This window comes from Anser brachyrhynchus (genome assembly GCF_964034855.1).
Source record: "Anser brachyrhynchus genome assembly, chromosome: 17".
Taxonomy (NCBI): domain Eukaryota; kingdom Metazoa; phylum Chordata; class Aves; order Anseriformes; family Anatidae; genus Anser; species Anser brachyrhynchus.
In genome coordinates, this window is record NC_137710.1 from 10,498,772 (window position 1) to 10,513,823 (window position 15,052).

The 15,052-nt window shown below is 36.4% G+C and overlaps 1 protein-coding gene across 2 annotated transcripts in view; it reads right to left on the reverse strand.

Moving 5' to 3' along the window:
- Positions 1–3,517: 3,517 nt before the first annotated feature.
- The window catches only part of SPECC1L (sperm antigen with calponin homology and coiled-coil domains 1 like), a 70,028-nt gene continuing 58,493 nt past the window's right edge, over positions 3,518–15,052 (reverse strand). For both annotated transcript variants that reach the window (XM_080560000.1, XM_080559999.1), the window contains exons 14-16: positions 14,566–14,682; positions 13,609–13,668; positions 3,518–11,167 (exon numbers count right to left, since the gene is read on the reverse strand). In XM_080560000.1, the coding sequence (XP_080416126.1) occupies positions 11,078–11,167; positions 13,609–13,668; positions 14,566–14,682 (267 nt within the window). In that variant the 3' untranslated portion in view covers positions 3,518–11,077. The remainder of the gene's footprint in view (positions 11,168–13,608; positions 13,669–14,565; positions 14,683–15,052) is intronic.

Below are 15,052 nucleotides of genomic sequence, written 5' to 3' on the forward strand. Positions count from 1 at the left end.
TGGGAGCTGTAGAGCAACAGCTATTTATTTTCTATAATAATATATAGAAGTTACCTTTATACAATACACTGTTGGAGCTCAAGGCCCAGCAAGAAGAAGTCAGATGATTCCTCTTCACTTAACACTATTCTCATTTTTTTCAAGGAGCAAAGAGAGGGCAACCCTTATTTAACTTGACAAAATCCACATTGTGTACATCCAAGCTCCTGTTACAACACAGGAGAGACAGGAAGTAGCTACTGACCCTGCTTCACACCACTCCCTCCTCAGGCTCAGAACGACTCTGACCTGCTCGAAGTGTTTGTGCAAAATGATAGAATTTGGTACCTTTATAAAGTTCAGTTAGTGCTTTAGCACTTGTTCCAATGCTTTTATAGTGTTTGTACCTCTGGCCATAAACAAAATTGCTGCATGCCTTTCCTTTAAGTTTCTTCTCTGCTGAACAGAAGAATTCCAGCTACATCATTGTTAGACCACCCATCTTCCGGAAAGATTTTTTGAAAGGACTGAACACTTTAACAGCTCCTGAAGTGCGAAACTACAGATGTTCAGCATCCCTCTCACTCAAACCTTCCAACATTGTGATTTTATTTTTAAAGCAATAGGACTGGTTACATGTACTGCAGGCTCTACCCTGGGCTAACTCCATTGCAGTCTACGGAATCTGAATTTGCCCCCCCCCCCCCCCCCCCCCCCCCCAAGACTCACAGTGTTAACATGATGGCATTTCAGTACTCTGTGGGTTATTTATTTTTTGAAAAATATGATATTGTCAACAGCTCAGTGAATTTGTCTCCAGACTGTTATGTCTCCTTCTCAAGTTTCTTTCATTTTTAAGAGCTTAACTTTGAGGCTTCTGGCGTGAAGAGTCTAAAATGGTTTAAGAAAAGGAAGCATAAACAAGGGAGTAAGCTGTGCACAGCATTGGAAAGAAGCACAAGTATTTCCTCACACTACATAATCAATGCAAAAGTCTACCTGTAAAAATACCGTAAGTCACTCTACTGTGTTCGACCCGATTTTCACAATGAGGGTAAGAAGGCTCCAAAGAACTGGGCCAAGAACATCTAAGAGAAGTTGAGATCTTATTTTTCAAACAGGGCATTTCATATACAGAAATTCACTTCTATAAACAGACTTCAACAAAACCATGGTGATATAGAGGGCAACGGCAGATGAAGACTAGTAAAAACCTTAACATGGAATAGGACTGATAGCATCAGTCATCTATCTGCTTTGTCTTTTTAAATCACGATTTTTTTTTCTAAACAAAGACTTGCACAGGGAAATTTTCAGAACAACCTTTCTAAGAGAAAAAAGAATGTAATAACAATTTATTTAGATAAATAATTAGATAAATAAATGTTCCTCTAACCTTGAGCTGCCAGGAATGGAGAGGCTAATTAGCTAACTTCTCTGTTCATACCGTTTGGTTACAGCATCAAGCACTAATTTATATGGAAGGTACTGGAGCTTTCCACCCTATATTCACTGTTTTTTGAACAATGTTAAAGAATATTATACCTTACTGATAAGGACTGATAATGAAAAAGAAAACATACCAATTTAAGATACCAAAACACAACTGCTGGGCCCAAAGGAAGATACCGTTGATACTAGCTTTTATGAAAGCTAGGCAAAACAGAGAGGGAAGCTAAAAAAACAGAAGAGGGAAGCTAAGAAAGGGTGAACAATGGTAAAGGCATTGCAAAGAAGCGCAGAGAATTCAGGATTATTATTTTTCTGTCTTAGCAGTAGCTGCTGGCTATTAATAACTTCCCATCTGGAGAAGGGAGTAAGCTTTTTGTGCTAAATTAGTATCTGTGTTTTGAAAAGAATTGCATTTGGGAAAAATTGACATCCTCACAAGCCCCTCTTGAATACGTGCTCTGTGGAACCACAAACAGGAGAAGGGTGAGTCCAGGTACTGGGACTTTATAACATACAATATAACTCAAGTCTCTCTCTATGGTCAAAGTCACTGTGAAACTCTTTTGATAAGAATTTGAGTTGCAAATTCTGTAATACTAACCTACTTCCTGTACAGAATTTAAGTGACGAGCAACCATGACTCCAGTCTAAGCTTTTCTGATATAATACAATGGAATATTATAATGCTGTTGCTTCTGAGGTTTTTATTTTACTACTCCAGATAGCTGCAGTTCATTACAGTACAACCTTCCAAATTATTTAACTGATTTTATTACGTTCAACTTAAACACGCTTATGGCACTAGTTCTACATTTTTAACAAAATTATCTAGTGGCAGCTTGTAAGACAATTGGTAAAAAAAGAGCCACAAAACTCTGGTTAGGGAATGCTATTTCAGTGACTATGGGTAAGAAAAGTTGCAGCCCCACAGATCATGCAGACACTGTTGTTTCAACATACCTCAGGCCTGGCCTACATCCTGCTCACTGCTTCTGTCTTGACCTTCACGTTGCTGAGTGCAGGTGTACAAGTCACTTCTACAATGCTGTCACACACTTGCTACAGAGAAGAAAAACATCTACTTTCTGACGCGAGATTTTACTACACACTAAAACGTTTATTCTTAAGTACAGAAACTGAAGACCCATACTTAAAAACAAGATATAGATAAATTGAGAACTAAGAAGAGTTCTCTTAAATCACTCAAATTCAGTGAGAATATTTCACCCCAAGAAAAAAGCAAGACATTTTCTTGCAGAATAACATTACTGAGTGAAAGGCATTTCTGAACAGAGAACAACACACCAAATCTTAAAGAAAACCTTTAAGGAACAGATATATTGAAACACATCCGCTAACCAGTGCATTTAAGAACAAAGTTTGAAATAAAAAGGATCCCAACCCAAACCTCTGGATCAAGTTTATTTCAGAGCGCTCAAGACTAAAGCTCTGTAACTGTTTTTACACCATTTCAGATAAAACTGAATTTAAAAGCAGTTACCACCCAGGATGAATGAGAACAAATTACATTTAAGGTGTTCTAATCTTTATTTTCACCTGGAAATCTTACTTTTAGACATCTGTTTTAAATGCACTGAAGTGTTCAAGTGATAAAATGCCCAGCTCCCCTCCAGCCCCCTTGATTTCCTGTGAGATAGAGAACACATTGCCTTACTTGGTTGGACTAAATATTTAAATAATTTTAATCCTGCATTATGTATTCTATATTAAAGAAGTTGCCTAAATTGAAAATATTTGCTAGAACTCCCTTCTCTGTTGCTCATATTTAATCCAGACTAGGCAGACACTTTAAATACATACCTCATATACAGAGTATTCGCCATGTTATCATTTAAAATTCTTTGGGGGTAGATATCATAAAATATGCTGATATACCGTAACAGAGATGATTTCCAGAAAATCGTGCAGTTATAGGCATGCAAATCATTGGTCTGTACTTCTCATCCATGGCACATAAACCTCCACAAACTACTTCTTGTCACGTTTACTCCTGAAAAATCAGTGTCAGAAATGGTGTTAAAATATCCCTTTTTGTAGCAGCCTCACTCAAGAAAACAAAGACACATTTTGCTATTTGCAATCTTTATTTCATGAATAATTAAGAAGAAAACATGGCAACATTGGCAAATTGAAGGCATACATACTAAATACTCATACAGAATACATTATGTAGAAAGTAAATGCCCAGATCTTTAGTGGTCCTTGCAAACTAAAAGCATATTGGTCCTCCAAAAGGTTTAGCTTAAAATACACTTGCTGACCTTTTAAGTTCCAATACCTAACAGGTTGTGCCTTTCAAACCAGAAACAGAGTGAAATACAATTTGAACACACTTACAAATTTTCCTCAAAACTATAGTTCTCAGATCTAACCAGAAACAAAATTCTTTTTTCCTCCTTACCTTTTAAATACAGAAGCTACTACACCATCCTAAGTATTAAAGAATCAAGCACTTCTTGAAAGATGTTCAGTTTTATTAAAAATCTGCATATGTACATATACACACACAAACATTTGCATGTGTGTATTTATATGTACATATAAATACACATTTATGCAAAACAATGTATGTGAATGTGCAAGTAAACCATTTGCAAGGGTTTTGGAATAGAGAAAAGTGCTTGTTTAGAATGAGAATTATTAAACCCATAGACGTGCTGTTAGGTCAGTCTAACATTTGTGTTTCAAATGAGTATAAAACCAACACAAATCAGAAAAGCAGGATGGAAGAGAAGAACTACTGTTTTTTATGTCATCTTTAAAGGCCATGGAAAACGAGCTTTAAATTAGTTATTTAGGAGATATTAGCACTGGCTGTGGTGTCTATTCAAACAAGGTTAGTCTTTATCCAATATAGTGCTGTGATGTTAGACTGAGACATCAATAAAATTTTGTTTTTTCATGAAGTCCAAAATTCATCACACTGTTCTGTCAATTCTGCCTCACTCCTGAACTGAAAGTACCCTCACATCCATGAGCTAGAGGGTACCAATTAATGCCCTTCTGACTTTGATCTGGAGAGTTGCCCAATATTAAATGGAATCATTGATATATTTCATACACATTGAACAACTCTTGATCATTACTGACCTAAAGTGAACTGACGGTCTGGAAGCTAGCTATTCTATGTTTTGTTTCATAGTGTTACACTTTCTTTCCATTAGATAACATACAGAAGACATTTCTGTTCAAAAAACCCTTCAGATAAGTATAAAAGTGCTACTTAAAAATAGTAAAAATGACCCTACTATACATGTAAAAACAATTTCCTAACAAACTGAAATGTTGCAAGTTATGAGGATTAATTACTTGAGTACGTTATGTGTACTTGTGCCCTCTTTACTGAGCTGATTCCCAAGTAATCATCCTAGCTGAACATATGCAATCATTGGAAACCAGTATAAGCCTCCGGAGAAACTTCAACAATGGAACAAAAAAGAAGAGCCTCTTTTTCCCCATTTATTGAAAGAGTTCAGGAAAAAAAATAATCAGCTATTCCATTATTGCAAATGCAGTCTACTGTCAAAACAGGTCAGTTCATGAACTGTGGAACCAGGACTGCCAATGGCTCCTCTGCAGCAGGAAATGTCCACTGGGCTTCGGAACTACCATATAAATACCCATGTCACATGCACTTGAAATAATACATACGTCACTAGAATGAGAATGCACATAATACATTGCTAAGCCGGGGCAGAGTAAGTTTCAAACCTTAACTTCCCCAAACAACTTGTTCATATTCTAGAACACTATGCAAAATACAAAAGCCTTAGAAAAGTGCAATAAAACTAGCTTCACAACATTTTTTAGTTTTCATAAATACAATCTCAAAAATATTATTAAACAGAAGCATACTTCCCAGTGGAGAATAAATGTGCCACATTTCAGCTTTGAGTAAGTGATGTTGACTAAACTGAAACCCCCTAAAAATCGGGAATTAAAATGAAACAAGCTTACTAACGTCAGGCTGCCATAATATGCTGCAAGAAATTTCCCCTACCATTTTGGATCCACAAGTCCTGCTGGAACTGATGGCAACTTTATCTGTAACTCTGGCAGACAGTGGCCTAAGAGTAAGGAATACTCCAAATAAAAGATGAATGTCAGTGGGAAGGAAGTCATCTAGTATTCGCAGGTGTTACTGAAGTCTCAGTGTGAGGAAACACATCTATTTTCACAGAATGAATTCATTTATGGAGGCCAGGATAGTGGCCTCGTCAAACTGAGTTCAGGGGTGTTGTGGCCCAAAAACTGGCAAGCGCATAAGGAAAAAAAAGACATTGTCAACATTAACAGAAATCAGAAGTGTACAAAACTTGAACTTTAGTTATTTAGTATTAATTATCAAGAAGTGTACTTGCTACATATTCCAGATGCTCAACATAATCGATTTGACAATTACCAAGCATACTTCAACACTGATGTTGAAATCATAGGGAACATACAGAAAAAAACTTAGCTGAACGAAGGACTGCACAAGCTCAGTAAGCCAAAGAGTAATCCAAAACCCAGCTAGCCACTCTCCTTTGAAGGCAGAAACACTATTAGAGGTACCTTTCTAAATGGAGACAATTAAACATTCTGAAAGATGCCTATGAACCTGCAACACATCTAAGGTGTTGGTAAATTTGGAGCAGGAACACCTGATGGATCCCCTGGGGTAAGGCAGACCATACGGGAGGTAAGGAAGTAAAAGAAGAGTTGAGCAGTTCTAATGTATTTTGCCAATCAACACACACTAACCTGGGAAAGCACAGCACCATGTCTAAAACCCATAGATGACTACTCTGCTTTAACAGCACTTCCCAGCAAATCACTTCTCAAACTGGTTAATTTTATTAAGTATTCATACACTACTGCTAGCTTAAAGGGATTGCAGAAATAGAGCTTGGCAGAACATAAAAATAACACAGAAATAAATATTTGCCAAGTCAAGGGAAGGACCACAAACAAACTATATAGTTAAATCAACCTGTACACAAATGCTATTTTAAAATTCCATTTCTTAGGCCACCTCAGCAGGAGTATTTCTCATAATAGGCAAAAACTGGTGTCAGGTATACAACTGGCCTCCTTCCCAGAAGAATTGTGCTCTCTAATAGCTCCTGCTCAAGGCAGCCTGCAGCTCAACTGTGACTGTGTTAGTTGTAATAGGCAAATAAGAGGTAAAGTCACCGCATGAGTCATATAAACACAGTATTAAAGGCTTAGCTTTAGCCTGTGCATAACTTCTTGCCAGCCAGCCAGTCAGGAGGGGCAGCTTTAGAAGAGACTGTCACGTATCAGTTAAAAACCAGACAGCGTTCCCAAGCTGGTCACAAGCAGAATGAAGTAAGAAAAACACCCAGAAGTTTTCCATATCTCCAGCTTCCCAAATGATCTTGTTTGGAACTAGGCTAAAATAAAATTTGTACTTAGGTGAAAACTGTATAGAAATTGATAGATTTGAGAAAAAGTACTGTTTTGGTCATGCAGAAGATGCAATAGAATCCAAACTGTCAGTTTTTAACTGTCTAAGTGTTCAATCAGGGAACTGGAAAAACAAAGAATTTAACACTGAGATCATTAGCAGAAGGGAGACACCAAGGAGAATTTTTTGCCTCAGCTATGAATTGCTTAAGGCAGATCCTCAGCAGTTTAAACCACTGCACCGTGCGCATCATCAGAGCAAGTGTTTGTTTCTCCTTGAGCAGGTACGACCGGAGCCTGCCGGCAGCCAGCAGCATTAACAGCAGCTGGTGCATTAATAACCAACATATCAAAGCTGAGTTTGTTTTGCTCTGGCAAATAAAGGAATGAACAAAAGCATGATAACAAATTTCCCATAAACACAAAAACAGTGGGAATATTTTACAGAACTGGAGAGAAATCATCAATAATTATCCAATAAGTGATAAGTGTAACTTGACGAACATATTTTATGCAAAAGAGACAGAAAACTACTTTTAAATCAGAATACGTAGTGAATAAATACTATATTCTGGATAATCTATCCACAAACAATTTTAAAAGGGAAAATTTTGTGCACAATTTTTCAGGCATAAGAACGAAAGGTCTTTGTGACGGTCACTGAGATTCACAGCAGAGGTACTGAATTAGTGTTTCCATTTAAATATACAAGACAACCACATCAAACCGAATCAAACCAAACCAACTGAAAACCAAGTCAAGTATAAATCATTCTGAAGTCACCGCAATTCCATTATTGTTAGACACTCTGTACCAAAATTTCATTCAGTGACAGGAATTTTCCTGAATTACCAAAATTTATCTTTTCTTTCTATTCCTTCTTTTTGGTAAAGAAAACCCCACAAGTGTTTGCTCAGTTCACTGTTTATGATCTTGCATCAGGATGACATCTAGCCAACCCCAATGCACATCTGGCTCTAACCTGACATCTCTGTAGTCTGTGAAAGTGTTTCAGTAAACAGGATCCAGAAGATCACATAGCTGTATCTACATCAATATGCTTGACAGATCAATTTTGCCCCCACCCCTGCAAGCTGGCAATGAGTAACCCTGATATACTACAGCACAGGCATTTGCAAGGCACATATTAAAACGCAGTAATATAAACAGATGATAAAATATTTGTCTTTTTTTTTTTTTTTAACTACATTCTGAAATATTTTCTGGACTGAAAAAGAGCAGAAAGTAAATCAGCAGAAACCTCGCTTTGTATGTAAAAAACCAACAGGCTGTTTCAGGATTAAGTGTAAGTAGGAACCAAGTAGAACAGTATCACCCACATCCAGAAGGACTACAGCTATCCTTCTATTTGAAAAATTAAATGCTGTTTGAACCTTTAGAAAAATACACGTAGTAGAATGCAGCAGGGTATTTTGTTTGTTTGGTATCTTTCATTGCTTCATTATGGTCACTTGGACAGCTGTATGGCATCTTATTTGTAAAGGCTCAGATATATCTTTATAAAAAAAAAATCTACTTATGGAGCCCAGTATTCCTTTACAGACAGAGGTTTAATCAGACAGACCACACCAAGAAGTTTGCAGAGCTATGAAGTTCAAAATAAGATCTTTTCTATAATTACTCATAACTTCTCTCTCTCTCTCTGAAGACTAGCAGCTCATCTTTTAAATGAAGGTTATCTGAAAAATGCAATTTCCCCTTCTACAAATGGCTATACCATTAAGTGTTATTTTGGTTAAAGACTAGTACAATATTTTGGGTGAATGAAGTAGACAATTAGATAGAAAAAAATCAGCTTAAAAATTCAACTTGTCATTAGTGGATTTAGAGAAAGAAATGTCCTTTTCATTAGAAAAATATTTTCCTAAAATATATGGCAATGAATAAGAATCACAGACAAGGATGTCTGTTCAAGGGAAGAGCAGAGATTTTTAAGCACAAATGTGCACAAACTGGAATTTAGTAAGACATACAATGTGAAATAGCAAGAGTGGGTATTTCCTATAGGACTATTCTTATTGAGACTGATTTGAAGAAGTAAAATAAAAATATTGGAAGAAATATACGGGAGAGGGAATTGTATTTCAGACTTTTATTAAAATCTGTTAATGAAGATTCTTCATTTGAAGCCTCTCTTGCACCAATTGTCTTTAGATAATGCTGGCTCTTCAAATGCACCAACTGATAATCTGAGGGTATCTAGCCACTTTTAGGGCCATTTGGTCTAAACAATTGTAAGGATGTATGAGACACTGCTGCTCTGAAAACTTCTCCAACGACCCTCATTATGGATTAAGTAGTTATTTATCAACTTTTCATAATTCTCACAAGCACATTTTTACTGTGTTACAGACCTGTCAGTGCAAGCACTGTAAGAAGTAATTTTATCTAATGCTAACTGCTGAATTATTATTCTTCACGTGGGCTATGTTCTTCAAATGATAGCTTTTGAGATTTGGCAATAATGCTGAGTTAAATCTGTGCTTTTATACCATGATGAAGTTTCACAGATACCAAGCAGGGTTGCATTCACTGGGTTAACATCCATGACATTCAAACTGTCCTTAACAGTCATAAGAGCACCACAGGAATGGCAGATTAATTTTCTTAATAACAGGGTTACTGTGTTGAAAGAGCATGTGCTTATAAATAGCAGTTGTTACAGAACTCACTTCTAAAGTAGGCTTCTGCTTAATATTAATAAGACATGTTCAACTGTGGCTTAACTGCTGCTAAGTATTCCGAAAAACAGGAGGCAGAAGCAATGGCAGAGTGAAGCCTTCCCTTAATTTGACAAACAAGGTTACAACAAACATTTTAACAGCTTATGACAAATGGAAAGATGAAATCATTCTGAGCCATTAACATTCTTCACAAAGCCCTGAAGTGCCAGGATGTATCAATTGAATGATAGCTAAGGCACTTGAACTCTTTTGCCCGAGAGCTGTTACATGAATTCAGGTACATTTTAGGAAAATAAAAGCTGATCAAGACTAAAGTTTCTCAATTCCTTCCTTGTGACAGTGAGTCTTTTCCACGCAATATTCAAGACTACTGGGTCTTCACACATTTCATTAGTTCCTCCACAGTTCTTGTCAGAGAACATCTCACCTTCTGTCAGTCAGATAAAGATGTGCGACATCAACGAAAAAAACACACAGGAAACATGGCAAAGCTGGATTTTGAGACAAATTACTTCATTATTACATCTTATTGAAAGTATCTTCTCTGCAGAGGAAATGCTATCCCAGTTCCAAAATTCTACCACAGATATCCATGATGTTTGCTTGTATTGCTGTGAAGTAAAGCCTGGGGTAGCTGTGCATGCTATACAGGCAAAGAAGGAAGAGGGGAAAGAACAAGCCATACAAGGGTTGATTATTGATTCATTTCTGTTATCATGGAAGCACAGGGAGGTTGTGACAGATCCCTTTAAGTACAGCATACCCTGAAAACCAGGAGCTGTACGTGGCTAGTCTTCACAATCCATAAGATCAAGTTGGAAGCCACATCGCTGTGACAGAGGTAGGCTTATAACGAAGCTTTAGAATGAAGAGTTCTTCTGTGCCAAATTATTCGAGGTATCAAGACCACTTTTCCACTCAAGTTGTCGTTATGGAACGAAAGCTTGTTTTCCTAGAATATTGTGCACATTTTGAAGGAGGGAAAATAGCAGTAAAGGCAATAACTAGATCATCATTAAGAACCCTACTGTCTTGGGGTGCCATAGGCCATGGGTGGAAGATTCAGACTCTGTGGTATCAGGACACTACAGAAAGTTCAGTAATATGATGCCATGTTATCCTTTTCCTTCTCAAAGCATTAGCTGTACATTTAGTCTCCTATATGCTACAGAATCTATTCACCTCACTCTCTTAGGAAAGAAAGCTTCAGGAAGTCTGGCTGGAAAGGCAGTACATCAGTAGTCCAGGCTCTTTAGGCTACATAATTAATCTGAATAGCTTAATAACTTGGGTTATTCCAAGCAGCGTGGCAACAAGTTCTTGCTTTCGAACAGTTGTTTCCAAGCTTAGTAGCTGAAGCAATCTGAAGCAATCCAGAACAGTGTCACTGAAGTTTGAGGGGGCTCAAATGTTGCCAGTTTTCAGTGAAATGGGGATTAGCATTTCAGTAAGATTTCGATCTGGTAGCTAATGTTGGTTCTATCCCATGAATCTTTTGAATTATTAGGGTTTCAGGTTTCAAAGTATTTGTAAATTGCTGTAACATACAGCATGACATTCTGCCAGTCTGGACGTTCAGTTCGCACCATTTCATTGATGTCCTGTCACAGAAAACAGATTGGTCAAAAACAGGAATAACAACTTCGTGAGGAACGTGGTAATATTTTTACAAATTCATGTTAATGGCAAATCTGTAAAGTCTCTACAATTTAAAGTGCTGATGAAGAAAACGCTCATGCATCTGGAAGAAAATTCCTCCATATAACTTTATATTACCTTCAAAATGTAAACAGCTATGAATAGGACATCTGTGGATAGCCATTTCAATCTCAAACCAGAAAAACAGCTAACAGTGAATACTGAGCTGTGCCCCTTTTAGTACAATTAGCCATCACGACTTTACTGTTCACCTACCCCTTACATCAGCCTCACAAGCCAATACAATCTACCCAGGAACTGAGAGGCACAGAATCAAAGCCCAGATATTAACTGAACCTAAAGCTCAAAATTTGTACCAGGATAAGAGTCAATAAATGATGATCTCACTTTACAGTAGACCTCTGAACTTGAGGTTACTTTGATAGGTATTTCTGAGTAAATTGGCAAGGAAGAGGGAAGTTGGCTTTACCGCCAGTTCAGTACGTGCAAGATTCAAAGCATCAGTGTGTGTTTAACTGATAGGCCAGTTCATGTGTTTCTTAACAACAGTATGCCAGACTATCTGGGAATAAGCCAGGCAAACACAGCCTCACTTACCCTTTTCAGCACATGTACAAAGGAAAACAGTGATGTAGTTCCTAAGTGTTTTTATTTACTGTAAGGAACTGTTTTGTAAGCTTTGGTTACAAGAATCTCCAGAATTCTAGAAAGAGAAAATTTTTGTTTGTTTTTAATTCTGCACATGAAAGTAGTTGAACACTTTCCTATTCTGGGAACAAATAACTTCCCCTTACATTACCACTACTATTTGCATACAGTAGTTTTCAAACCCTTGTTCACACTCCACCCATGGTCGAGGAGGAAAATGAAACAAAACACTATGCACACTGCTTATGTAGGTGTGTAAATAAATACTAAATCCTTAAGATGGACACAATTTGCACAGAGGATTTAATTTCTTTTAATTTGCCTTTTCAGGATGCCTGTAATTAAGTACATGGCAAAAATCAAAAGGACAAACAGCAATCACTTAGTCTAAAGCTAAATTATATAAGAATTACAGAGGTTATTTTCCACAATCTAATTCTTACATCAGCACTTGGTAAGAAACTTCCAGATTTCAAATCTCTGACAAAGCTGAAGTAGTAATACCCAAGAGCTGCATTGCCATTGCGAGCAAATACAATGGTGGAGTAAAGGCTCTGATAAGGATCAAGGAAAGTGGTATTTTTAAAAATGTCTGACTTTATTCTATTCTTAGTTGCTAACTATAGCAGCTTTGTTACAATCTAGGTTACAAAAGTATCACTTGAGTATCATTCTGATCCTGGCAATTGCACCCAGGATCAGAATTTCTGCAATTAATCACAAAGGGCTTGGATACTCCCAATTCCCTACTTCAGGAGTCTTCCAGTAAATACTATCATATTAAAAACTAATTCCTTTAAGCTGAAATTTGTGTAAGAAAGCTTATAATAAACAACAATTGAAAAAATCTTTCAGTAACTTACAATCCCAACAAATTAAATCTAAACATATAGTTAAAATTTTGACACTTATATTACACTGAGCAAAAGAACAACTTAGATAGCTTGATTTATAACTCTGGAAGTCCAACAGAGGCAAATAATTTGAAAGCAGGTTAGGGATGGGAGAAAATTAATTTATTCTTGAAGACAGTATCACTTAACTATTTCTCAAAGTATTCTAAAAAAATACATGACCTTTATTATTGTTTCTTATTATATTGAGAGATGAGTTTTTTTTGAATCTTCCTTTTATAAGAGTTTATCTCATAAAACCACAGAACACACTGAATTGGAAGGGTTCTGCAAGAATCATGGAGTCCAACTCCTGGCTCCACACAGGACTAATCTAAAAATTAACCGTATGTCCGAGAGAATTGGCTAAACACTTCAACTCGGTCAGGCTTGGTGCTCTGACCATGTCCCTGGGGAGCCTTTTCCGGTGCCCAACAACCCTCTCAATGAAGAACCTTTTCCTAACATCTAACCTGAACCTCCCCTAGTACAGCTTCATGCCATTCCCTATTTGTCACTGGTCATGCTGTTGCTTTTGCTGCAGCAGCTTGAGTACAGATCTTTATCTCAGTCACTGTTTTAGTGAAGAAAAAAAAAACAGTATTAAGTTGTTGACCACACTGGGTTTATATTAGACTGACAGAGATTAAACAAAGCCGATGATGTATGGGCGTATCATTATTTTTTCAGTCAAGTCTGATACAGGGACTACAACATCTAGCTGAGCTCATCTGCTGTTATTTTTAAGTAATAAGCATCAAAATCTTTCAAAAGTACAAAATAGAATCATTTGATTTTTTACAAATGGGATGTAATTCATTCAGTACGTATTTCAAACTTACCAGAGTAGATTTGATGCCAACACTTTCAGCTGCCTGAAAAGCCAAAGTGAAATTTCTTCTCTGCATGAAATAAAAAAACATATTAGAAGGAGATACTACTTCAAACATAATAAAGTGGTGTTAAGAATGTTTATAGTAAAGCTGCTACTTTTATTTCAAATGGAGTCTATAATTTGACACTACTGGTTTAAAAAGAGCCATAGGAATTAACATGTCCTAATATCATCTAAAAATTTGAGGTTTTTTTAAGTTTATTAATTCCTTAGTCATAAGATAATGCTGAAAAAAATCACTGTTAATGAAGAATACTGACTTTTTAAATGCTAAACAGTAAGTGGTTTAATCTTTAAAAAAGAATAAATATAAAAATCTCTGCACATGTTCATGGAATACTATTTTATGGTTTTGGAATTACCAATAATACATTTCCAGATCGCATACCAGTAGGTATCAACAACAGCACACTACGATACAGACAGGCTACTCTACAGTCTTGACATCTTCAAGTTCTCCTTCAGTTTGCACATCCAACTTAAGAGCACAGTTACTTAGGAGTATGATAAAGTCACATAAAAGAACATACTTGTGATATTTAGAGAGATGGAAGAAATACTGAAAGATAGAAGTTTGACGGATTTCAAATCTTTAGGTTTAAATGCTCCTTGCTGCCAAAAACTTTAACTGAAAACATTTCCCAAGTGTTAAGGTTAAAAAAAATAAAAAATAAACTCACTTAAATTTATGATCTTCCTTTTTTCAAAGATCTTATAATATTAAAAATAAAAGGGAGAGTTATAAAGAGAATAGCAGTAAGGTATTCTAAAGTGTTTCAAATATGATTCTTAGTAAGATTGCTTCCATATTTTTTTTAGAGCTTAAATTTGCTCCTTTTTCTTTATTAGTCCATATAAATTATTTAGCCTCAGTCCCTGGAATGGGATTTTTTTAATGTCATACCTTGTCCTGGCTGTTTAGTTCTTGATAGGGTATATGGGCTGGGAGGTACGTGTGGAGGACGGCACAGAAAGCTAAGCCATCATTCCAGCTGCTGCTGAAGTTTGTTATGTCGATATTCTTGAAGGGAAAAATACAAACAAAATAAAAGCAACATTAAAATCATAATCTAACAAGTATCAGTTCTGTCAACACTTATTTTTTTTTAATTAAGCCTTTGAAGAAATCAGCACACAAAGCAAACAGCCTAACATCAAAGTTCTGTGGTAACAACCCAAAACACACTACTATGGCAAATAAAAAAGTCACAGTAAAAATGTCAGTTACCTTACATATTACTTACACAAACTAGGTAACATTAAACTTCAAAAATGTGCAAACGCTGTTAAAAGATGTACAAAGATATGCTAAAGAAAGTGTTAAAAGAATAGATTTGGTATAACTGTACGCTGCAAGATATAAAAGCAAACGTGTAACAGACACGTGCCAG